At 36.2% G+C, this 26,346-nt stretch overlaps 4 protein-coding genes across 4 annotated transcripts; all 4 read left to right on the plus strand.

Annotated features, from left to right (window-relative positions):
- Positions 1–235: 235 nt before the first annotated feature.
- LOC133882229 (peroxidase N1-like) lies at positions 236–2,651 on the plus strand. The gene is made up of 3 exons (XM_062321350.1): positions 236–867; positions 955–1,117; positions 2,035–2,651. The coding sequence occupies exons 1-3, from the start codon at positions 463–465 to the stop codon at positions 2,454–2,456; spliced, it is 990 nt and encodes a 329-aa protein (XP_062177334.1). The 5' UTR covers positions 236–462; the 3' UTR covers positions 2,457–2,651.
- A 4,693-nt stretch (positions 2,652–7,344) lies between these two features.
- On the plus strand, positions 7,345–8,100 carry LOC133881156 (uncharacterized protein At4g02000-like). Its single transcript, XM_062320110.1, has one exon. It carries the CDS (start codon positions 7,345–7,347, stop codon positions 8,098–8,100), a length of 756 nt encoding a protein of 251 aa, XP_062176094.1.
- Positions 8,101–8,277: 177 nt separating this feature from the next.
- On the plus strand, positions 8,278–11,281 carry LOC133881157 (uncharacterized). Its single transcript, XM_062320111.1, has 3 exons — positions 8,278–10,017; positions 10,121–10,369; positions 10,499–11,281. The coding sequence occupies exons 1-3, from the start codon at positions 8,278–8,280 to the stop codon at positions 11,279–11,281; spliced, it is 2,772 nt and encodes a 923-aa protein (XP_062176095.1).
- A 12,066-nt stretch (positions 11,282–23,347) lies between these two features.
- LOC133882187 (peroxidase N1-like) lies at positions 23,348–25,607 on the plus strand. Its single transcript, XM_062321302.1, has 3 exons — positions 23,348–23,873; positions 23,959–24,121; positions 25,000–25,607. The coding sequence occupies exons 1-3, from the start codon at positions 23,469–23,471 to the stop codon at positions 25,419–25,421; spliced, it is 990 nt and encodes a 329-aa protein (XP_062177286.1). The 5' UTR covers positions 23,348–23,468; the 3' UTR covers positions 25,422–25,607.
- The last annotated feature ends 739 nt before the right edge of the window (positions 25,608–26,346 follow it).

Raw genomic sequence — 26,346 nt, forward strand, 5'->3', positions numbered from 1 at the left:
CCCCTTCCTCTTGCTCGATCTTGTCAATTATCTGATCTGTTATAGCTTCTCAAATATGAGATATGCATGAATTGAAAGGTGATCCTTCAATCATTTTCGTGGCTGAGATATTACCATTATCTTATTCCTCCTCATTGTCTTTATCTCTAAATTAATGGACAATCTATATATCTACTTTATCCTCCACAACGACTAATTCTTACGCGGCATAGTACCATGCAAGTATGCAACCCCACAATCATTACAAGACAAAGGCCCCTACTGCATCTCCGTGATCAGCTACCGACGTACTTCAGTGTGGGCGGAACTTTCCCCGCCGGCTTTGCTTACTTTCTTCTCCGACCTTTGACCTCACATTATCCTATAAGAACATGTGATCGACCTCTCCTTTCCCACAACATCCCTGTCATCCCAAGCCAAAGCAAATTAAGAGTTTTCTTTCTTCTTTTCACCGCATCAAAAATGGAAAGTAGGGGACTTTCTAGCCGAACATTCCTTTTGACGTTTCTCCTGCTCGGCTTGGGTGCCTCTTTTGCGAATGCCCAAGCCACACGCGTCGGGTTCTATGCTGCCACATGCCCTCGAGCCGAGTCCATTGTCCGCTCCACGGTTCAAGCTCATTTCCGGTCCGATCCCACAGTCGCTCCCGGACTGTTGAGGATGCATTTTCATGACTGCTTCGTTCAGGGCTGCGACGCTTCTGTGCTTATTGACGGGCCCAGTGCCGAGAAAACAGCCGCACCCAACCGTTCGTTGAGAGGATTTGAGGTCATTGACGATGCCAAGGCACAGCTTGAGGCTGCGTGTCCTGGGGTTGTCTCTTGTGCTGATATTCTTGCCCTTGCTGCCCGCGATTCTGTTGTTCTGGTAAGTATTTCCCATGTTTTTATTTGCCATACATGTATGGTAGCTCCATGCCTCCATTGATGATTTCCTGCATTTTTTTCCCTCCAGACAAATGGACCGACTTGGCAGGTGCCCACTGGACGCAGAGATGGTCGTGTATCGTTGGCCACTGATGCTGCAAATTTGCCTGGCTTCACTGACTCCATTGATGTGCAAAAGCAAAAGTTTGCCGCAAAGGGTCTCAACACTCAGGATCTTGTCACCCTTGTTGGTAAGCAATATTAATATTAACGCAGATATACTATATATTCACTACAGTTCGTTACAATATCAATATGAGGTTGAGCTCACTATGAGCGGGATGACAAGGATTTTTCTATATTTCCTAATCGGGATTTAAAGTTATATAATGCATCTATTTGTTTACATAAAATTAATATTAATACGTATTTTAAAAAATTTAAATAATGTGACATCATTTACATCGTTTAGATATACTAACGTTAAATGATCATAAAATAAATATTATCCATTTCATTTGAAAATGAGAGGATCCTATTCATTGGTCAACTTGAGCTCATCCTATTCCAGGATGGTCATATGTGACGTAAAATATTGGTCAACCTAAAAATATTTTCAGTTGACTAAAGAAATAATCTACATTAGACGTAAAATGGTTTATGTTTCACATCTGCGTGCGTCAACCATTTTTCATTGCTCTCACACTCTTCTAGGCGGGCTATTATGAGAAGCCTCCTTATGAGCCAATTTGTCTGAGCAAGTCTCGGACTGCCCGATCAAAGCCTCTCACAATTGCCTGTCCATATCAATATGGGCGCATGCAATTGCACTCATGAATTTCAATCTCACCATCGAACATCTTTTATTTTCACTTACTCTTTTAAACGCTCTCTTTCTTTGCAAATATTTTGCTTAGGTTATATGAAAATAAAGAAATATTTTGTTGATTTTCCGTATGAGTCAAACACCAAAAAATGTTACTTTTCTAAAAAAATCATTTTAGATGATTTTATGCCAAAATAAATTGAGCCTAAATTTGATTTGGTTGGATATAGTAAAAACAATACTTCGTGTGTGTGTGTATATATATTTATGCTTTAAATTTGATTTCCTTAAATATTTAGATTTGAACTAATTAAATTGTATGCATTTTTTTGGGATGATAAGGTGGGCACACCATTGGGACATCAGCTTGCCAGTTATTTAGGTACAGACTATATAACTTCACTACAATCGGAAATGGTGCCGATCCCACCATTGCTGCCGCTTTCCTTCCTCAACTACAAGCGCTCTGCCCACAAAATGGCGACGGGACAAGGCGCGTCGGACTAGACACAGGCAGCCCAAACAGATTCGACACATCTTTCTTCACAAACTTGAGGAGCGGGCGGGGAGTTCTGGAGTCTGATCAGAAGCTATGGACCGATGCCTCCACCCAAACTTTTGTTCAGCGTTTCATGGGGTTGAGAGGCCTGCTTGGGTTAAGCTTCAGTGTAGAATTTGGAAAGTCCATGGTGAAGATGAGCAACATCGGGGTCAAAGGTAGTACTGATGGTGAAATTCGCAAACTGTTCTCTGCGATCAACTGATCGACAAGTGCAACAAAAAAGAAATGTTCCGATCACTTTTTCCTTTCAGATTTCCATGTCCGGTAAGCTAAGGATATGGGAAAAGAACAAAAAAAAAAAAAATTGATGTACTGAATTTTCTTTTCATCGGCGTAAGCAAATGAATAAGAACGATATATTTTGTTGTGTAATAATAGAAAGAATAGTTTGAACATAGTCCAAGATGTAAATGGGATGTTTCATAACCTATTAGATCTATAACAAGAATATATTTTTCAAACTTAACAATAAGTGATCATATTAAACATTCTAATTTGAATAAAACTTTAAAAAAAAAAAAAAAATCAAACTAATTAACATCCCAATCGTTTTTTTTTTCTTTTTTTTTTTTCACAACAATGGAAAGAGAGGAAGGGGTCAAGGGGACTAGGCAACTTTTGAGAGAGAGAGAGAGAGAGAAATCAGATTAATTTTTTTCAATCATGTGGTAACCAAAATTAAATGAAAGGTGAGTTCCCACGTTTAACTCAAAATGGATTTTATTTTTTATTTAAGGGTTACATAAAATTGATTAATTTTTTAATTACAGTTGGAATTCAGGAAGAAGTTATCCATAACAGGGCATATTCAGAGCTGTATATTTTATTGACCCCAGTAATTATAAGTCTTTCCCAATACTTTGTGGCTTGCTGTTGGGCGTTGGAAACCGGGAAGAAGTTTGAGAGCTGCTTTTATTCAATCAATTAATGTAGTTATTTTACTTACTTATCATGTATCGTTCTTGTTTTATGGAAGCAAGATAAGCAACAATGGTCGACAGTGTTGTGAATTTTCTCCTACAGCGACTGCCCCAACTCATAGAAAGAGCAAGTTTCCCTTCTAGAGTGGAAGATGAAGTCAAGTCATTTCGAAGGGAGCTCGAGAGGATAAATGTCTAAAAATCGGGGGTGCTACATACCTCCCCCTTAACAGAATGGTATCGGAGCGGTTTGCTCTGTGGCCTAGTGAACAGTCTGAGTAAGTTACAGAATGGTGTCAGAGTGGTTTATTCTAAGAACTGTTAGACTTGATCCTAGATGTCTAAGAATAACACAAGAGCTATAGATATAAAACATTTTTTTTAAAACGTATGTCTATCAATACTGTTTTATGTTTTGTCATACTGTGTCGTATGCTTTTTTGTTATATTCCATGTTTAATAATTAGATGTTGCACTTAAAATCTGTATCACTAGATTTAAGATTTAGGAATCTAAATCTTTCCTTAATGTAAACTTTATGCGAAGCATAGTTTACAAATTTCGAGGACGAAATTTTGTAAAGGGGGGAGGAATGTAGCGCTCCTGATTTGAAGATATAAAATATAATGTCTTAAATTAGATTTAAGACCTAATGATAAGGCAAAAGAATAAATATGAATATTTACGAAAATAAATATGCATTGATTAAAAAAAGATGTTTATAGTTTCAATTCAATAAAAGTTCAAACGAACTTTAAACTTTGGAACGACGGAACTGGGTTAACCAAACTCTGATTTGGTCGATTCTAAAACTGACACGCTCGTTTCAAAATCCCCTAGCTACCCCTTGAATTTCATAGTTTTTGGACTTCGTTAAGGATGCGAAAACATCCGCCAAACATAGTACCTCTATTTTAGACGAAAATTCATATATAGCATTATTTAATATTTTCTTTTGGTTGGACAACTCATCACCCACTTCCTTTGATTTATGCACTCATCACCACAAGTGTTGCCCACATCCCACATCTAGAATGCACTACCTTAGTAATGATGCAACCCGTGTGCCTTGAAGATAAGGTTAAGACGCATCAACTCCCATCCATTAGATCAAAATGTGTCTTCTTGATCCTAACCATTCATTCTCTTATAAATAGAACCAAGGTGGAATGATGCAATACTCATCAAGTTTCACACACACACAGCCAAAAGAAAATAAGTCATCTAAGCTCCCCCTCTCTACTCTTCTTGCTCGGCCAGTACGCATAAAATAGAAAGCAAATCAGAAATTTTGACTCACCAGAACTGAGTCATAATGAATTCGGATTGAGTCGAACCAAAAAAAGAAATTGTTTGTTTTTAAGTCTTCTATTTACCCTCAAAATTTCAAATTAATCGGAGTAGGTTTGACCATCAAAAAGTAGGTCGGAGTAAGCAGCCCTCTATTTGGACGGAAACCCTGAAATCAAATAGATGATAAAAGAACTTTTGTTTCAGAAAACTTACCAAACAATTTCTGAAACAAAAGTCCATTTATTTTCTATTTGATTTCAGGATTTCCGTCTAAATGGAGGCTAGCTTACTCCGACCTACTTCTCGATTTTCAAACCTACTCCGATTGACGTGAAATTTTCAGAGTAGATAGAAAAATTCAAGACAAACACTTTCTCTTTTTGGTTTGACTCAATCCGAGTTCGTTATGACTCAGTTCTAGCCAGTCAATTTTTTTGGTTTTCTTTTTATTTTCTGGGTACTGGTCGAGCAAGAAGAGTCGAGAGGGGGAGCTTAGAGGACTTCTTCTCTCTTGGCCGTGTGTGTGTGTGAAGCTTGATGGGTATTTATAAGAGAATGAGTAGTTAGGATCAAGTAGACACATTTTGATCCAATGGATGAGAATTGATGCATCTTAACCTTATCCAAGGCACATGGGTTTCATCATTACTAAGGTCGTGCATTCTAGATGTGGGATGTGGGCAACACTTGTGGTGATGAGTGCACAAATAAGAGGAAGTGGGTGATGAGTTGTGCAACCAAAGGAAAATATTTAATAATGCTATACATGAATTTTCGTCCAAAACAGAGGTACTATGTTTCGCGGGTATTTTCGTATCCTTAACGAAGTCAAAAAAATTATAAAATTTGGAGGGTTGCTAGAAGACATTGAAACGAGCGTTCCAGTTTTTGAATCTACCAAAACGGAATTTGTTTGACCCTGTTTCCATCGTTCCAAAGTTTAAGATCCGTTTGAACTTTTATTGAATTGAAACTATAAACGTTTTTTTTTTAATCAATGAATATTTATTTTATTCTTTTAGCTTATTAGTAGGTCTAAAATCTAATTTAAGACATTCTATTTTATGTATTAAAATCTGGGTCACTACATTCGCTCCCCCTTAACAGAATGGTATCAGAGCAGTTTTGCTCTGTGGCCTAGTGAATAGTTAGTGGCATACTGTAACTTGGGTAAGTTACAGAATAGTATCAGAGCGGTTTGCTCTGAGGACCGTTAGATTTGACCCTAGATGTTTAAGAATAACACAAGAGCTATAGGTATAAAACATTGTTTGAAAAACACTTTGAGTGAAATGTTAGTATTGGGTGATGTATGCTTATGTATACTGTTTTATGTTTTGTCATACTATGTCGTATGCTTGTTTGTTATGTTTCATGTTTAATAATTAGATGTTGCACTTAAAATCTGTATCACTAGACTTAATATATAGGAATTTAAATCTTCCCTTAATGTAAACTTTATGCAAAGCATAGTTTACGAATTTCGGGGACGAAATTTTGTTAAGAGGGGAGGAATGTAGCGCCTCAGATTTTAAAACATAAAATATAATGTCTTAAATTAGTTTTAAAACCTAATAATAGGCAAAAGAATAAATATGAATATTTATTAAATATTCATTGATTAAAAAAAGACGTTTATAGTTTCAATTCAATAAAAGTTCAAACGGATCTTAAACTTTGTAATGACGGAAACAGGATCAAACAAACTCCATTTGGGTTGATTCAAAAACTGAGACGCTTGTTTCGAAGTTCTCTAGCTACCCTCCGAATTTAATAGTTTTTGAACTTCGTTAATGATACGAAAACACCCGCAAAACATAGTATCTCTATTTTAGACGAAAATTAATATATAGCATTGTTTAATATTTTCCTTTGGTTGGACAACCCATCACCCACAACCTTAGCAGATTTGTGCACTCATCACCACAAGTGTTGTCCACATCCCACATCTAGAATGCACTACCTTAGTAATGATGAAACTCATGTGCCTTGGAGATAAGGCTAAAATGCATCAACTCTTATCCATTGGATTAAAATGTGTCTACTTGATCCTAACCATTTATATATTTGAAAAACGATATTTATATATTTATTGATATGTAATAATGATATTCTGAGTAATTTGATTGTAAATTATATTTGTCATACATAGCATAAATACTATTTTTAATGTGTAATTATTCAATTACACTCTTTCTATATATTTTGAAGTATTTTTGTTAGATGCTCTGATGTATTATCATTAGAAAAAAGTACATTTCACTGTCAATTTATAACTCTGATGATGTCGTAATGTTACGTAAAATTTGAAATTTTCATTTACGCATTTTTGTAAAAGGTGGGGCGTTACACAGAGGTAGACAAGACTCTTTGCAATGTTCAAGAAGTCGTGCCTCTTAGTTTGATTTTTATTTACAGTCCATTGGTTGCATTTCCATGGCTTCTATTCCAAATTTTCTCTAAAAGTTAAATGTTAAAAGTTAAAAATAGTCGAACAAAAAATATTATAAAATGAGGAGTAGTAAAAAAATAGGGAGAATGCCCAAAACTCTTTGGGTTTGGCCTAAAGTGAATGTTGATGAGTTTTTTCAACCTAATTTTCATACATCTCTTGAGTGTAGGTAGAGGGTATCAGATACCCTCTTATACAAGTAAGCCCAATAAATGCATTAATTCCACTTATATTTCTATATGTTTGGCTCGACTTACACGTTAAACGTACTATCTTAAGTCCTCTCTCTAAGTGTTTCTCTCTGAGAAGACTTACGAGGTGAGTGTTGTAGTCCCTGGTTAGGCTCGTGCTGACTAGTTGTGTTGGTCTTTCTCCGATCGAGGGTAGGGTATTGGTTGTTAGCTAGTATTCTTTCCGTAGAAAGGATGGAAGAGTTAATTGAAGGTGTGTGTAGTAGTATGAAGTTATTGGACAAGGAAAAGGCTGGAATATTGATTACTGAAGATGATACTGCGGAGTTGCGAATGAGGAGTGGCCGATGTCTTGTTGGAAGAATTATGTCCGAAAGGAAAATCCAAAAGGAAGCTTTCAGAACGCTTATGGCTAGGCTGTGGAAAACATTTGGGGATGTTGCTTTTAAGGAGTTAGATGTTAATCTATGGTTGATTGAGTTTTCTAATGGGGATGATAAACGTAGAGTTTTGGAGGGTCGACCTTGGTTATTTGACAGGAATATTTTGGTATTGAAGGAGGTTGTTGAAGATGTCGCTCCAGTCCAAATGGATTTTTCTAAGTCGTTGTTTTGGATTCAGGTGCACGATATGCCTCTCATTTGTATGAATAGGGAAGTGGGTTACAAGATTGGAGCTACTATAGGTGTAGTGGAAGAGGTGGACGTTACTGGGGAGGGAGTTGTTTGGGGTCGTTGTTTGAGAATCCGAGTGGAGGTTGACATCACCAAGCCTTTGGAACGTGGTTGTGTCCTTGACCTCAATGGTAAACCAGTTTGGGTCAGTTTTAGGTATGAAAAATTACCTTATTTTTGTCATTTTTGTGGAAGAATTGTCCATGATAAGGAGTCATGTGATGGTAAAAGGGGTTTTAGACAGAATGCTGGGGATTCATCGAGGCAGTGGGGTTCATGGCTCCAAGCAGATGATCTGAGGAGTCATAAAGGATAGTTCTGGACTGGTGGAGGGAGGTTTGACCGGCAGAGGAGGGGTGTATTGTTCAACTCTGGCGGAGGAGATTCCGGTGATGGGAGGAAGAGTAGTGAACAAGAAAGTGAGGGGGGAGAAGCCGGATGGGAGTCTCTAGAAGCGGTAATTCCAAGAGTGGAGGGTACATCAAGTGTTGGAATGTGTGTGGAGGGGTGTGCTGTACGAGAAACTGATGAAAAGAAGTCACAAGAGATGAGTTCTATGGTGGAGGGGCGGAATCAGAGTATAAGTGGACAAGGTGATTCAATGCATTTAATAGATTCCAGTACTAAGGAATATGAAGTTGACTATTCAAAAGACTTGGATTCTTTGCCAAATATACCCTTAGTGGAAGCAGAAAATCAATATTCCATGCTTGGTTTGACTAAGGATTATAAGGTGGATCAGGGTAAAGAAGTCAAGTCGACAGGGGATGGACTTAAGCTAGCTACAGAGATCAGCGGGGCACAGGAGCTGGTTTTTCAGCAAAAAGGTGTGACCACTGTTGCTTTTGACGATAATGCTGGAAAATCCAAAGATGAAGGTGCTCACCCTCGGACCTGGGTTCGCAGGGCCAGAATTCAGTCAAAATCTCAGGGGTTGGCAAAAGGGGGTAAAAGAAACATTGAAGATATTCTTCTTGGTGGGGATGATGCAGAGATGCAAGTTAAGAAGGGAAGGTTGGTTCAAGAGGAGTATCCAAGATTTGGCGGTGGCTGGTCTCCAGCCCCGCCAATCGAAATGAATCTCTTAAGCTGGAATTGCCGGGGGCTTGGGAACCCCCGGACAGTTCGGGATCTTCACCAAATGGTGAAGGAAAGGAGGCCCAATCTTGTTTTCTTGATGGAGATTTTGTGTTCAAAGCAGTATATGGACCGTATCAAATTGAGACTCGGTTTTGAAAATCTTTTTGTGGTGGACCCTGTAGGTAGGAGCGGTGGTTTGGCGTTATTGTGGAATAAGGAGGATAATTTGAAAATTTTTAATTATTCCAGAAGGCACATTAATGCTGTTGTGAAGGACATGGGGGGACAGCCAATTTGGAAGATGACTGGCTTCTATGGTCATCCTGACAGCTCCAAAAGAGATGAGTCTTGGGCTATTCTCCGACATCTGAAGCTCTGCGGTCCGATCCCTTGGCTTTGTGAGGGTGACTTTAATGAAATAGTAGACCAGTCGGAAAAGGAAGGATATGCAGTGAGGAGGCAGGCTCAGATGGTTAGATTTCGGGAAGCTTTGGAGGAGTGTCAACTTGGTGATTTAGGCTTCGTTGGCCCTTTCTTTACGTGGTCTAATCGCAGGATGGATGACACATATACTAGAGAAAGACTAGACCGCGCAGTGGCAAACCCAGAATGGTGTTCCATTTTCCCCATTGTCTCGGTGTTGATATTGGCCGCTAGAACTTCAGACCACAACCCCATGGTAGTGAAGTTTCAGGAGTGCCCTCCTGAGAGATGTTCTGTTCGGAGAGGTTTTAAATTTGAGGCTTGTTGGATGAAAGATAGGGAGAGCTTTGAAGTTATTAAAGAAGCTTGGTGTAATAGGGCGGAAGAGGGAGTGTCTATGAGGGCTATCCAGAACAATTTGGCGAGTTGTCAAGAGGCTTTGCCTAGGTGGAGTTGCCGCAAGTTTGGTAATGTAGAGGACTTGATTAAAAGGAAGTCTGAACAATTGATGGCATTGCAACAAAGTGCTTTACCTTCTAGAGTTGATCAGATTAAATTGCTTCAAAATGAACTTGATGACCTGCTGGAGTGTGAAGAGATGAAGTGGAAACAAAGAGCAAAACAGCATTGGTTCAGTCATGGGGATAGGAATACAGCCTTCTTCCACTCTTGGGCTAACCATAGAAGGAAGATCAATAGTATCCGATGGATTTATGATGAGCAGGGGCAGGTATGGAGAAAGTATAAAGATATAAGCAGGGTTGTTGTGGGGTATTTTAATAGTCTATACACCTCTCAAGGTTCAATCCGGGTAGAAGAATGCTTACAATCAGTGTCCCCCCAAAGTTACGCAGGAGATGAATGCTTGGCATCTACATCCTTTCTCAGAAGATGAAGTAAGGGCAGCGCTTTTTCATATGCACCCTCTCAAATCTCCGGGGCCAGACGGATTCCCAGCAATCTTTTATCAAAAGAATTGGGATATTGTGGGTAAGGATGTGTGTTGTGCAGTTTTATCTTTTTTAAATGGTGGCCAATTTGACTCCAGTTTGAATGCTACAAATATTGTCCTTATTCCTAAGGTAAGCCCTCCTTCTCAGCTAACTGACTTCAGGCCTATAAGTCTTTGTAATGTTTTATATAAGATAATTTCTAAAGTGCTAGCAAATCGGTTGAAATCTATTTTGCCTCATATCATTTCTCCGGAGCAGAGTGCTTTTGTTCCGGGCTGTTTAATTACTGATAATGTTCTAGTGGGTTTTGAAACACTTCATACCATGGCAACTAGGCTTTCGGGTGAGGAAGGTTTTATGGCCATGAAACTCGATATGAGTAAGGCATATGATAGAATAGAATGGGACTTCTTGGAGGCAATATTTAGGAAGCTAGGTTTTGCAGATCAATGGATCAATCTTATTATGCCTTGTGTTAGAACGGTGTCTTTTTCTATTCTTATTAATGGTAGGCCTAATGGTCAGTTTATTCCATCTCGAGGTCTCAGACAAGGGGACCCCTTATCTCCCTATTTGTTTATCTTATGTGCTGAGGCTTTGTGTTCTTCTATTAATAAGGCTGTGATGGATGGTGATATCCACGGAATCCCTATTTCTAGAAAAGGAATTCGTATTAATCAATTATATTTTGCAGATGATTGTCTTCTGTTTTGCAAAGCCAATATGGGAGAATGGAGGAGATTTCAAGGGGTCCTTTCCACCTATGAAGCTGCTTCGGGACAGAAGATTAATAGAGAGAAGACTGCCCTATTTTTCAGTAGGAACACTAAACAGGAGGTGAGGGAGGCTATCTCTCAGGAGGTTGGTGCTGGTTGTTCCCAGCAGTTTGAAAGGTATTTGGGTTTACCGACCCTCATTGGCCGTTCTAGGGTTTCATCTTTTAATTATATTAAGGGCAGGATTTGGTCTAAGCTTAATGGGTGGAAGGAGAAGCTTCTTACACATGCTGGAAAGGAAGTTCTTTTAAAGTCAGTCATTTAAGCAATCCCTACCTACACAATGAGTGTGTTCCGTCTCCCAAAAACTTTGTTTAAAGAGATTAATTCTCTGATGAGTAAATTCTGGTGGAGCTTTAAAGATAATTTCAACAGAATTTCTTGGTGGTCATGGAAGAAACTGGGATGGAAGAAGGAGTTTGGAGGGATGGGCTTCAGAGAGCTGGATTGCTTTAACATGGCTATGCTAGTTAAACAGGGGTGGAGGTTGTTGAAATTTCCAGATTCTCTTGCAGCCCGAGTGCTTAAGGAGAAATATTATCCGAAGTCAAGCTTCTTGATGTCAAATTTAGGCAAAAGGCCTTCTTTCGCCTGGATAAGCATTTGGAACGCCAAAACATTGATTGAAGAAGGGATTATGTGGAGAGTGGGGAATGGATTGAATGTTAAGATTTGGGAAGATAAATGGATTCCATTTTCTGTTTCTCATAAGATTCAAGATCCTGTAAGGGTTTTATCCAGAGATGCAAAGGTAGCGGAAATTATAAATTTGGAACAAAATTGGTGGAATATACCTTTAATCGAGCATATATCGTTTAATTAAAGAGTAGACAAATTGTCTTCAGTATGCTACAATGGTTAGATGTATTCCAATTATGATGGGTAACCTATAGCTAGTTTGTAATGCTTTCTAAACAATGCATAGGAATTATGTACCTTTATGGAGATTATGATCATTAGAACATAGTTTCATGATTTCTGTATAAGCACCTACGATGAGACACAAGAGAGAATAATAACAAAGAAAATTAGAAAGAGATAGAAATTATGTAAAAACACTTAGAGATTGATCAATAAATTAATTAACCAACTTGTCATTTTGAGGGAATTTTTTTTTTTTTTTTTCTGCCCAATGATAAATAAGGAGATCTTATTCCAATGATCTCTTAACACAATAATTAAGTCTTTTAAGAATTAAATAGTTAGATTAATTTGTTTAAAGAGTTTGAATTTTGAATGATTAACTCTAAAGGATGCTTCATTCTTCTTATTATATGATTTGTTTTTGGTACTCCATATATGTAAAATCCAAAATAGTTTGATTAGATTAATTTAATGACCTAATTAATAGTTAAGAAAGGAAATTAAAAGAAATTTAGTGCCAATTGTCTGATAGGAACTTATGAAAACACATGGAAGCTGTAACGATTCAGATTGAGCTATGATTCTAATTTAAATTATTGTACTTAACTTTTTCCAAAATATAAACATACTATCCTAAGATCTAGGTCCGTATCAAATCCTAAAAGTTTGCCTAGTAAATCCCTTTTTTTTTTTTTCTTTTTTTTTTTTTTATTCTTCTATTCTTACATCTTTAAATTATGGGAAAAATGCAAAAATGGTCGATCTTATTGGCTTAATTTACAAATTGCTCCATGTGATAAAAAATAATTCAAAAGTCTCTGTGGTAGGTGAAAATGACAATTTACTCCCGGCAGTCAATTTTCGTCCCCATGCAACTTAACAATTATCCATTTGCAGGTTGCCATATCAGGCCCAATAAAAATGCTACATGCGTCACTCTTTAATTAAAAAAAATATAAATATATAAAAGTAAAAAACTTATAAATATATAAAAGTATAAGAATTAAAGAAAGAAAAAAAAGGAAGGGGCAGCCCCCCCTTCATTTTTTTCTTTGTTTTAAAAAAATAATAATAATAATTTTTTAGTGTTATATATTTATATTTTTCATTAAAAAAGTAACACGTGTCGTGCTTTTATTGAGCATGAAATGACAATCAAACGGATTCTGTTAAGTTGTGAATATAAATTTACTCCAATAACTAAATTGTTATTTTCACATAACACATGAACTTTTAAATTATTAATCATACTTAAAAAAAATGATTTATAAATTAAGTCAACCAGTCACATAAATTATAGATTTATCTCTTAAATTATTTATAAAACTTTATCCTTTAATGGACAATTTATATGTCATCATCGGAGAAGATATGTGAGAGAAGAAGTCAGACGTGGTCGGGGATATGCTTTTCCAGTCCAAGTTGTAACAACCATTAATGCTTGGAATGGGAGCACATGCACTTTTATCTGGACAATGTCAGATCGCTAGCGCTGGTCAATTACCGTCGGCATGCCTCTGTCAATTGAAAGCATGCAATTTCAAGTTACACGAATCTATGAAATCACGTTCTTAGTTCATATTTTATAAATTTAAGGTTTCTTAAATTCCAGTCTGTTTTTAATATACTTAATTTTCCATACATATGCAGTAAAATAACTATAGCAGAAGATGCGATTATTTATAATATTCACACAAAAAATATAAATATTACTTTCAGACATCCACATTTGCATTATTTTTTTACTATTTGCATCGCGTGGTTGGTGCGGTTGTTAACTGCGGTTATTATCCGCTATCCACAAATAGGTAATGAGCTTATTTTAAATGCTTTCAAAAATAATTTTGATCAATTTTTAGTCTTTAGACTTATTTTGAAAATTATAATGCAACACCGAAAATATGTATAACCGAAAAAAAATGGGGTGATCAATGATGGATAAGATTTCAAAATATTTATATTAATCAATGCTCACAAGAAACACCCTGTTTTTTTTATCCATAATTAATTTTTTTACAAATCCAACATAATATATATATTACAAATTCATAACATAAAAACATAAAATGTCTAAATATAATACATTCATAAGTGGATGTTGATGGCGTTGTGTTATGTTGAATATATTAGCTATAATATATATTAATCGCATACTCTAAAACTGCTATATATTCGCATCCACACATGTGGATAGTAATTTTTACTAACTGCATCCATATATGCGATTAATATCCGCTCGCATGAGCACATAGCACTCCTACAAAAGCCTCTTGTTTTACGGATCCTCTCATGAGAGTTTCTATACAATTCAGATTCTGCCCGATCTGAACCATCACGTTTTAACTTGAGACTTGAGTGACTTGCTGAAGATGGATGCATAATCTCCATCCGTTGAGTTCCTTGGTGAAAAACAAATTGAAAAATAGTAATTCAAACTTTTTTCTTTTAAAATAAAAATCTCAAGCATTAAATTATTAAGAGGTAATTATCTTTTCCCCCCATGAACTACCGGCCAATGTCATTTTGCCCCCACGAACTACCACTTCGACCAAAAGATAGCATCAAACTACCATTTTTATACACTTTGCCCCTTTCCGTCAGGAATCCCGTTAAGTTGGATGGAATATGCCATTTTTTTCTGTTAATTTTGATTTAAAGACCAAAATGCCCTCTACAGTAATTAATAAAAAAATATTAAAATTAATATATTAAAAAAAAAAGGGAAAACCTCAGGGGTGGCGACAGCCACCCCTGAGGTGGCCGGGTGGGCTGCGAGCCACCCCCAGAGGTGGCTCCGGCCACCTCTGGGGTGGCTTGCAGCCCACCCCGGCCTAAGGGGTGGCCGCACGGCCTCCCCAGAACCTGGGGTGGCCGCGCGGCCACCCTAGGTCATTTCTAGGGTGGCTGGAGCCACCTCTGGGGGTGGCTCGCAGCCCACCCGGCCACCTCAGGGGTGGCTGCTGCCACCCCTGAGGTTTTCCTTTTTTTTTTTTTTTTTTTAATATATTAATTTTAATATTTTTTTATTAATTACTGTAGAGGGCATTTTGGTCTTTAAATCAAAATTAACGGAAAAAATGGCATATTCCATCCAACTTAACGGGATTCCTGACGGAATGGGGCAAAGTGTGTAAAAATGGTAGTTTGATGTTCTCTTTTGGTCGAAGTGGTAGTTCGTAGGGGCAAAATGACATTGATCGGTACACTACAAAAATCACAACAATTGGACGCGTGTCTACAGTACTCGGTACTGTAGACACGCGTCCAATTAGACACGTGTATATTAATACACGTGTCTAATTGTACCGTGTCCACAATTGGACACGCGTATTAAATACGCGTGTCCAATTGGACACGTGTATTAAATAGACGTGTCCAATTGGACACGCGTATTTAATACGCGTGTCAAACTGTTATTTTTTTCTAAATATAATTTTTTTAATTAAATAAAATTTCAACAATTGGACACGCGTATTAAATACGCGTGTCCAATTGGACGCGTGTATTTAATACGCGTGTCCAATTGGACACGTGTATTAAATACACGTGTCAAACTGTCATTTTTTCCAAATATAATTTTTTTTTTAATTAAATAGAATTTCAACAATTGGACACGTGTATTTAATACACGTGTCCAATTGGACGCGTGTATTTAATACGCGTGTCCAATTGGACACGTGTATTAAATACACGTGTCAAACTGTTATTTTTTTCCAAATATAATTTTTTTTAAATTAAATAGAATTTAAACAATTGGACACGCATATTTAATACGCGTGTCAAACTGTTATTTTTTTCAAATATAATTTTTTTTTAATTAAATAGAATTTTAACAATTAGGGACGTGTATTTAAATACACGTCCCAGATTGGGCACGTGTACTGAGTACACGTGCCCAATTGTTTGGTTTCTCCCGGTTAAAAGTTTATTTTTCCCGCTTATATATGTGTATATATATATATATATATATATATAATTTTTAAAATTCAAATAATATAATAATATAATAATAGATTAAATATATATATATATATGTACATACAGATCGGAACCGAAATGGGTTCCGATCTGAATTCTCTCTCTCTCTCTCTCCCTCTCTCTCTCTCTCTCTCTCTCCCTCTCCGTCACAGTTTCGCCGGCCAACGTCCGGCCACCGCGCATCAGCCCTTCCCGCCGGTGAGACGCCCTCTCTCCACCTCTCTCTGCTCGGTACAGTGTTCTCGGTCTCTCTCTCTCTACCTCTCTCTCTCTCCCTCTCTCTCTCTCTCTCTCTCCCTCTCCGTCACAGCCGCAGCGGCCAGTTTCCGGCCACCGCGCTTCCGCCCTTCCCGCCGGTGAGCCGCCCTCTCTCCAGCTCTCTCTGCTCGGTCTCTCTCTCTATCGCTCTCTTCCTCTCTATCTCTTTCTCTCTCTCTTCCTCTCTATCTCTTTCTCTCTCTCTTCCTCTCTATCTCTTTCTCCTCTCTCTCTACCTCTCTCTCTCTCTCTCTCTCTCTGTGTATCTCTCCCTATCTCTCTCTGCCTCTCTCTCAGTATCTCTATGTCTCTCTCTCTACTCTCTCTCCCTATCTCTCTCTGCCTCCCTCTCTCTCTCTACTCTCTCTCCCTATCTCTCTCTGCCTCCCTCTCTCTCTGGATCTCTACGTCTCTCTCTCGAAAATAATAAAATTTGGAAAAAAAAAAAAACAAAAATTTATTAACCCAAATAAATTTAAATAAACAATAACAAAATTAAATTGAAAAAAAATTCCAAATTTAAGTTTTAAAAATTCAATTTGGATTTTTTTTTTTTAAAAAAAAAAACGTTTTGACACGTGTATTTAAATACACGTGTCAAACGGTTTGACACGCGTATTTAAATACACGTGTCAAATTTGACACGTGTATTTCTGTACACGTGTCAAAATGTGCAATTAGAGTCTTGCACATCTGACACGCGTAAGACGCGTGTCAAAATACTCGTGGCAAACATTTTGACACGTGTACAGTGCCGTACACGTGTCAAAATGCACGTGGCAATTTGACAATATTTTTGTAGTGGTAGTTCATGGAGAGAAAAGGTAATTACCCCAATTATTAAATGTTTCTTAAAGAATCGGTAAATCATGTTTGGAAGAGCAGTGATCTTAGGTTTTAAACTTACGGACTGAATGAATCCATTGAGTAATATTTTTCTACCAACAGAAAAGAAAGCCTATCCCTGTGCGTGTGTTTTTTACCAAAAAAATAGCAAAGAACCACTTGCATCGCTTTCATTTATACTTCTTTAGTATTAAAAAAACCTCTTATTTATACTTCAAATAATTATTCCACTTCCTTATTTTGAGGTATTAATAATAGTGTCATGTGAAAATTTAATTATTTTTAGTTTCTCATTCGTATTTTAGGGCGAGCTGTTAAACCAGCCTCTTATTTCAACTCGTTTCCAGCCACCAGAGAGAGAGAAAGGAGAGGGAAAGAAAAAAGTGGAAGCTTTGAAAGCTTGGTTAAGGAAAAAATTATTATTAGATCAAAATTTAACAGTAATTCATTCTAAATCTAATGATAATTTTAAAAGGTACATTACATTACTTTTTTAGAGATAATAAAAGAGTGACAAAAGTCTTCATTTTAACATTATTCGATCTTTACAATAACATTGACTTGCCCTAAATCTTTCGTGTCAAAATAATTTCATGGAGCGTCTTGGTAGCTTTAATTTGAATTTAGTGTCGATAACCATATTTGGGAGATAAAGATTTCCAAGAATTTTGCTCTTAAAATCTCAAATACAGCCAGATAAATAATCAGATATATGTTCTACTGTACTAATAAATAAATACATCAAGCACTTTCCATTCACGTTAATTTTAGTCATTACTAAGTTTACAAGATCAATTTGTTCACGTCACTACTTTGGTATTTGTCTCAAACCATGCATATAAATAATTAAATATTAAGCAATTCAAAGAATTCTTGTCGTAACCCATCCCACGACCAAGAAAGGTTGATCCATTGAGGGAACATATATATTTTTAAAATATTAATTATTACTTAATATACAGATTACAAATTATGAATGGCAGCTATAGAACCAAATGCCTAATAGAAACGACTTTAGGGAAAATTTCGATTTCTTCTTTTTGTTTAGAATCCTTGCAAAAAAATAAATGAATTAACATGCTATCAAGACTGAAAGTTTCAGAGACTGACGTAATTAATATTAGGGTTAAACACCTTTTTAGTCCCTAAGTTTTAGAAACTTTATTTTTTAGTCCTTGAGTTTCAATTTGCATCATAGATAATCCCTCAGTTTTGGGAAATGACCGAATAAGTACCTCGGTTAACTTCTCCGTCCAAAAACTAACGGCTCGCCACGTGTCAACCTAAGAAGTTGACACGTGAAACTATATCAAAAAATTAAAAATTAAAAACTAAAAATCTTTAAAAATGAATTAAAAAATATATAATAGTAAAAAGAAATATATTAAAAAATCAAAAAAAATTGAGAAAACAAAAAAAAAAAAACAAGGGGTGGTTGAGCCACCCCCCTTGGCCGGTCTGGGGTGGTTCAACCACCCCTTGACAAAAAAAAAAAATAAAAAATTCAAGATCGGTTTTGAATTTTCTTTTTTTATTATTTTTAATTTTTAATTTTTATTTTTTGTCAATGGGTGGCCAGCCACCCCCGACTGGCCAAGGGGGGTGGGTCAACCACCCCTTGTTTTTTTTTTTTCTCAATTTTTTTTAATTTTTTAATATATTTTTTTTACTATTTTTATTTTTTAATTCAATTTTAAAGATTTTTAATTTTTTTAATTCTTTTATATAGTACCACGTGTCAACCTCTGAGGTTGACACGTGGCGGGCCGTTAATTTTTGGACGGAGAAGTTAATCGAGGTATTAATTTGGTCATTTCCCAAAACTGAGGTATCATCTGTGATGCAAATTGAAACTCAGAGACTAAAAAATAAAGTTTTCAAAACTCAGGGACTAGAGGAGTACTTAACCCTTAATATTATCATTTGGTTAATTTTCTTGTCCCCATTGACACATGCAAACTCACCACAAATGTTCTCTAGACAAGATTAGGGTTTGTTATAGAAGCAGCATCATGGACATGAATACAAAATCAACAATTTGGGAAAGAATAATATTACAATGGCTGATATGGCACATTTTATATCTGCCAATGTGACATGGGTGTAATCAAAGATGGCTAATAGTCCAGGGGAATTAGACAATTTCCCAATGTCCCAAATAACAATAGTATAATTAAGTTTCTTTTTATTAACAAAATTAATTTTTAAGGCCCTAATATAATTATGACAAAAAAAGTTAGTCAATACTCTTTAACTAAAGCCCCAATTATAGTAAAAAATAATTACAAAGAATTGAATCTCAAAATATTGAGCCTTTAGAGGAAAAGAAAGAGAAAAACGGAAAGTCACATTAATGAGACCTTTAAAACAGTAACTAGACCCATAATTTCACCTCAACTTAAAACAAACAGGTCGACTAAGGTCGTTCATTAAAATAATTTTTAAAAGAAAGTAAATTTCACTTTACACAAATTAAATTCTACATAAAAAGAACTATATGCAACTCAATACAAAATATGTCATCTCTTGAATTAAATTCTATATAAAATAAACTATATGTAGCTCAACACAAAGTAAGCCTCAAAATTTAATTATCAAGCCAGTCTTAAATGTAATAAATAATGTAAAGAATATTATTATTCATGAAAACTTGGCAATATATAATATAATGCTCCGTTTGTTTGGGCGTAAAATATCATTTTCAGTATGACCGTAAAAGCCTCTTTAAATTTTAAAAAACGATTTACGGTTTTAAAAACTGTAAATCCTTTTTCTAGATTTTGCAGGCACATTTGTAGGTATCTGCCACCGTCGAGCATTCGAGTATGTTGGTAGCTTGAATCTACCATCGAAGGTTCCCAAATTTTGGTATTCAATCGCCAGATTCTGGTGCCGGCAACCGCCGCGGGAATCCGGCTGGTGCCAGAATCTGGCACTGGTTCGCTGGAATCCATCACCGTCACAAGATTTTGGTGACTAGATTCCGGCCAGTACAACCGGATTCCAACCAGTTTGTCGGAATTTGACAAGTACAAATGGCCAGTACAGTTGGAATCCGGCCAGTTTGCTAAAATTCATTACAAATTTCCAAATTCCAGCCAATTTGGTCGGAATTTGGCGGCTAGCTATTGCCGTCGGATTACGGCCTTCATCGCCAGAATCCAGCAACAGTAACTGAAATCCAGTGAAAGTGGTCAGAATCTTGCCGGCCAGTGACGAAATCTCGTCATCGGTAATTTTTCGTATGAGCCAAACAATGAAAAAAAATTATTTTTTTTGAAAAATAAATTTGTTAAAAATATTTTAGAATGAAATTTTATTTATTTATTTATTAATTATTTATTATTTATTATTATTATTTTTTTATGTTGAATCAAACAGAATATAAAAAAATTTAACAGTGTGTTAACTAGGTGATTGCCCGTGACCAACAACCTCAATAATTATTACCATTTATCTTAATTATTCCTCATAGTATTTTTTTTCCTCTATCCTGACAATTTAAGAGTACTAGCAGCAGATTCTCAACAATTTTCCTTAATTTAGGGAATCAAACCACATTTTTTTCCCTATCCAAAAACAGCCCACAACAACTTCCCTTTATCTCTCTCTACATGTTAAAATAATATATATATATATTTTTTTTATCTTTTACTTTTTTCTTTCCTTTTTAACTTTATCCCAGAAACATCTTTATTCGACAACCACCGCTCATGAGCTCATCTCCTATATCCATCACCAAATCCTCGGTTCTCTCTTAGATTTCTAATTCTGTTTTTTCCATCAAATCCTCCTATTCACACACAAACACACTCAAAAACCCTATTTTATCGTTTTGATTCTAATGGCTACGAACTACTGTAGTGCTAACAACACCAATCGGCCTCCTCGGTGAAGATTTCTCAATGGACAACTAAGGAGTTCAAGTACGAGGACGACGACGGTAACATTACAAAGCCATCCTTGAAGACCCTTTTCTTCTTAAGGATGGCGGCGTCGCTGGAGATCGGAGCTGTGGCTTCGCGTTCGACGGGGTTCTTGGCGATGGCTATCACTACGACGGAGAGGCGTTCAAAGGGGTTCTCAGAATGTTGGCCCACTCATTTTCGACCGAGAAATCGCCGATGTCTTTGGGATCAGACAGTGTTCATGGTTTTCTTTGTTTAGATTTCTCTCTATTTGGCTGCACGTTAAAAGAATGATCGGAAATTCAACAGTACTCATGGTCTATTCGAGTTTGGCAGGGGAGAGAGAGAGAGAGAGAGAGAGAGAGAGATCTGTTTTTGTTGTTTTGTGAGAAATTTGAATAAGATTTGGGCATTTGTGTTTGCAACTTTGTTTGGTTCATGAGAAAATTGAAGAAGAGAAGATTGTGCAGAGGTTGCAATCACGGGAAGAAAGAGAAGGAAAGAAAGATAAAAAGGAAGAAGAGGAGTGAATCGAGAGAGAAACTTTTTTTTTATTATTATTAAAATAATTTATTAGGAAGCTACAGTACTTCTCAATACATTGGGAAGCACTGTAACTTCTCAAGGATCCTCATCTAAAATGAGGAAGCTGCTGTGGCTCGTATTTTACACATTTTTATTTTTCAAATTTTTCTTATTTTAGGGAATAGAATTACTTATAAGGTATCTGCTACTAGTACTATTACTAGTTTTTTCTTACCTACCAAAAAATAAAAATAAAATAAATAAAAACTAGTTTTTTCGTACCTACAAATAAATAAATAAAAAGAAAAGAAAAAACTAGTTTTTTCTTACGCGGAACAGTAGAGCATGCGATGCAAGCCCCAAATCATTACAAGACAAAGGTGAGCCCCAGCTGGCAGCTGCTGCTTCAGTGTGGACTTGGAGTGTGGAACCCCCGGCCGCCTTTGCTTACTTCTTCTCCCACTTTTGACCTCACAATAATGTTCGAATCTATATATATATACACGATGATTTTGACTGGCAAACTACATTTAAAAGACTTATTTCAATCTTGAAATGCATACGCTTCGTAGTAAAATGTTTTATATATATATATATATGCGTCATTGATTTGATGCATTTTTTTTTAATTTTTTTTTTAATTTTTTTTAATGTTCCATCTGCCGTTCTGGTGTTTATTATTGAGTTATCCGCTCCTAACTTATTATTCTTAATTGTTCGTAATTCTTCTGTTATATACTTATTAAAAAAAAAATGTTTTATGCAATGAGAGAAAGAAAGAAAAAGGGAAATCTCTAGGAAAATGCCATAACTAGTCTCGTGTCTCCGTACAATTATACCTCACAATTCAAAAGTTCAAGAGAGACCAAAATAATGAGCCCAAAAAAAATAATAATAATAAAACAATTCTGGCTGGGTATCATACTATCATGCACACCTAACCCCAACCACTTTTAAAAGTGTCTTAATTTTCTAACCACAATTATGAAATGCAGGAAAATGTCAAAAATGCATATTCTAATGCTTGATTCGTACTTATATATACTCATCCGATCGATGCTATATATCGTTTTCGATCTGTTTGGGTTTTCTTTTCAAATATTGGATACTGGACAGTGATAGTTCCAAGGTTCGAGATCCAATCCAAATGACCAGATAAATAAATAAATTACTAGTTACTTAATTATGCTTCATTTATTTTGACATAAAATCTTCTAAGAAAATTGTTTTTTCTATTTTTTAGCATTTGGAACGATGAAAAATAGTGGTCAAACTAAAAATATTTTCGGTTAATCAAAAAATCTTTTATTTCTATAAAATAGTTTTCATTTTTGAAAATTGTAAATTATTTTTCGAGTTTGAGATTCTACTTCTTAAATTGCCAGATCACAAAAACTCTGACGGGAACATTGCTAGAACTCAAACTTTTAGGTTGATTTTTATATATATGTTGATATGATTTAATAAAAATATTAAAAAAAATAATTATAATTTCTTGAAAAATAATTTCTCTAAAACATTTACCCCCTTTTCTTCTACTCTTGTGCTGAGTAGAATTGGATGGATTGAGACTGCTCTTGTGAACGTACGATAAATATTTTTATTTGAAACTTTTCTCCCCTTCTTCTTGCTCGATCTTGTCAATTATCTCATCTGTTATAGCTTCTCAAATATGAGATATGCGCGCATGAATTGAAAGGTGATCCTTCAATCATTTTCGTGGTTGAGATATTACCGCCATTATCTTATTCCTCCTCATTGTCTTTATCTCTAAATTAATGGACAATCTATATATCCACTTTATCCTCCCCGACGACTAATTCTTACGCGGCATAGTACCATGCAACCCCACAATCATTACAAGACAAGGGCCCCTACTGCATCGTGCTCCACCGACGTACTTCAGTGTGCGCGGAACTTTCCCCCCCCAGCTCTGCTTACTTTCTTCTCCGACCTTTGACCTAACATTATCCTATAAGAACATGTGATCGACCTCTCCTTTCCCACAACATCCCTGTCATCCCAAGGCAAAGCAAATTAGAAGCTTTCTTTCTTCTCTTCACCGTATCAAAAATGGAAAGTAGTGGACTTTCTAGCCGAACATTTCTTTTGGCGCTTCTCCTGCTCGGCTTGGGTGCCTCTTTTGCGAATGCCCAAGCCACACGCGTCGGGTTCTATGCTGCCACATGCCCTCGAGCCGAATCCATTGTCCGCTCGACGGTTCAATCTCATTTCCGGTCCGATCCCACAGTCGCTCCCGGACTGTTGAGGATGCATTTTCATGACTGCTTCGTTCAGGGCTGCGACGCTTCTGTGCTTATTGACGGGCCCAACGCCGAGAAAACAGCCGGACCCAACCGTTCGTTGAGAGGATTTGAGGTCATTGACGATGCCAAGGCACAGCTTGAAGCTGCGTGTCCTGGGGTTGTCTCTTGTGCTGATATTCTTGCCCTTGCTGCCCGCGATTCTGTTGTTCTGGTAATTATTTCCCATGTTTTTATTTGCCATATGTATGGTAGCTCCATGCCTCCATTGATGATTTCCTGCATTTTTTTCCCTCCAGACAAATGGACCGACTTGGCAGGTGCCCACTGGACGCAGAGATGGTCGTGTGTCGTTGGCCACTGATGCTGCAAATTTGCCTGGCTTCACTGACTCCATTGATGTGCAAAAGCAAAAGTTTGCCGCAAAGGGTCTCAACACTCAGGATCTTGTCACCCTTGTTGGTAAGCAATATTAATATTAACGCAGATATACTCTATATTCACTACAGTTCGTTACAATATCAATATGAGGTTGAGCTCACTATGAGCGGGATGACAAGGATTTTTCTATATTTCCTAATCGGGATTTAAAGTGATATAATGCATCTATTTGTTTACATAAAATTAATATTAATACGTATTTTAAAAAATTTAAATAATGTGATATTATTTATATCGTTTATACATTGACGTTAAATTTTAATCATAAAATAAATATTATCCATTTCATTTGAAAATGAAAGGATCCTATTCATTGGTCAACTTGAGCTCAACCTATTGCAGGATGGTCATATGTGACGTAAAATATTGGTTAATCTGAACATACTTTCAGTTGACTAAATAAATAATCTTCATTAGACGTAAAATGGTTTATGAGAAGGCTCCTTATGAGCAAACTTGTCTGAGCATGTTTCGGACTGCCCGACCAAGGCCTCTCACAATTGTTTGTCCATATCAATATGGGCGCATGCAATTGCACTCATGAATTTCAATCTCACCATCGATCGAATATCTTTTATTTTCACTTACTCTTTTAAACACTCTCTTTCTTTGCAACTCATTTTCATCGTCTTTATCTTCCTCGCATCTCTTTAGATTATATGAAAATAAAGAATATTTTGTTGATTTTCCGTATGAGCCAAATGCCAAAAAATGTCATTTTTCTAAAAAACTCATTTTAGATGATTTTACACCAAAACAAACTAAGCATAAATTTGATTAATTTGGTTGGATATGTAAAAACAATACTTCGTATATATATATATATATACGCTTAAAATTTGATTTCCTTAAATATTTAGATTTGAACTAAATTGTATGCATTTTTTTGTGATGATAAGGTGGGCACACCATTGGAACATCAGCTTGCCAGTTTTTCAGGTACAGACTATATAACTTCACTACAACCGGAAATGGTGCGGATCCCACCATTGATGCCGCTTTCCTTCCTCAACTACGAGCGCTCTGCCCACAAAATGGCGACGGGACAAGGCGCGTTGGACTAGACACAGGCAGCCCAAACAGATTCGACACATCTTTCTTCACAAACTTGAGGAGCGGGCGGGGAGTTCTGGAGTCAGATCAGAAGTTATGGACCGATGCCACCACCCAAACTTTTGTTCAGCGTTTCTTGGGGTTGAAAGGCCTGCTTGGGTTAAGCTTCAGTGTAGAGTTTGGAAAGTCCATGGTGAAGATGAGCAACATTGGGGTCAAAGGTAGTACTGACGGTGAAATTCGCAAACTGTGTTCTGCGATTAACTGATCGACAAGCGCAACAAAAAAGAAATGTTCCGATCACTTTTTCTTTCAGATTTCCATGTCCGGTAAGCTAAGGATATGGGAAAAGAACAAAAAAAAATTGATGTACTGAATTTTCTTTTCATCGGCGTAAGCAAATGAATAAGAACGATATATCAGGAAAGTTTTTCTCGTGTATAACACTAATTAATTTGCATCTCCAGAAAGGAAAAGAATATGGAGTCTGTCGTAAGATACCAATGCAAATAACTCTAATGTTTAGCTCTAATTCTTGGGCAGCAGGAGCTAAGGGTTAACAAGCGGAGCAGTTATTAATTGCTAATAATCAGTAACTATTAATAACTGTCAACAACCGTTAATTGAATAACCGAAAAATAAAAAATAATCGCAACCTGAGAACCGGATAACTGGGTACCCCAGCTGCAGTTACCGGTTATCGGGTTTTGAAAAACCTGTTAATAATCGGGTAACTGGTAACCGGGTTTTATATATATATATATATACACAAACACACACAAATAATTATATTTATTGTAGATGAATCCCAAACTCAACCTTTAATTCAATAAATTAACCATCTTAAGTTTTTTAATAATGAAGGTTTGATATTTTTTTTAAAATTTTCATCATATTTTAATAATAATACAATTGTCATTATATTTTATAATATTTGTTTGTTTGATTTTCTTTGCAATCATTTTATTTAATATATGGACTTGATTGTGAGCTCATTAAGATAAATGAAAGGTGAATGATAAATGAAATTATGCACGTCCACTGGTATTTACTATTTAGAATTGAATATTGAATGATAGATTGGATATTAGATTAAAAAATAAACAAAATAAAAAGAAAAGAAAAGAAAAAGGTATGAAAACTAGTTATTCAGTTAATAATCGAATTACCGGCGGTTAGTAATAATTGGATAC

The sequence above is a fragment of the Alnus glutinosa genome, chromosome 11 (assembly GCF_958979055.1).
Source record: "Alnus glutinosa chromosome 11, dhAlnGlut1.1, whole genome shotgun sequence".
Lineage (NCBI taxonomy): Eukaryota > Viridiplantae > Streptophyta > Magnoliopsida > Fagales > Betulaceae > Alnus > Alnus glutinosa.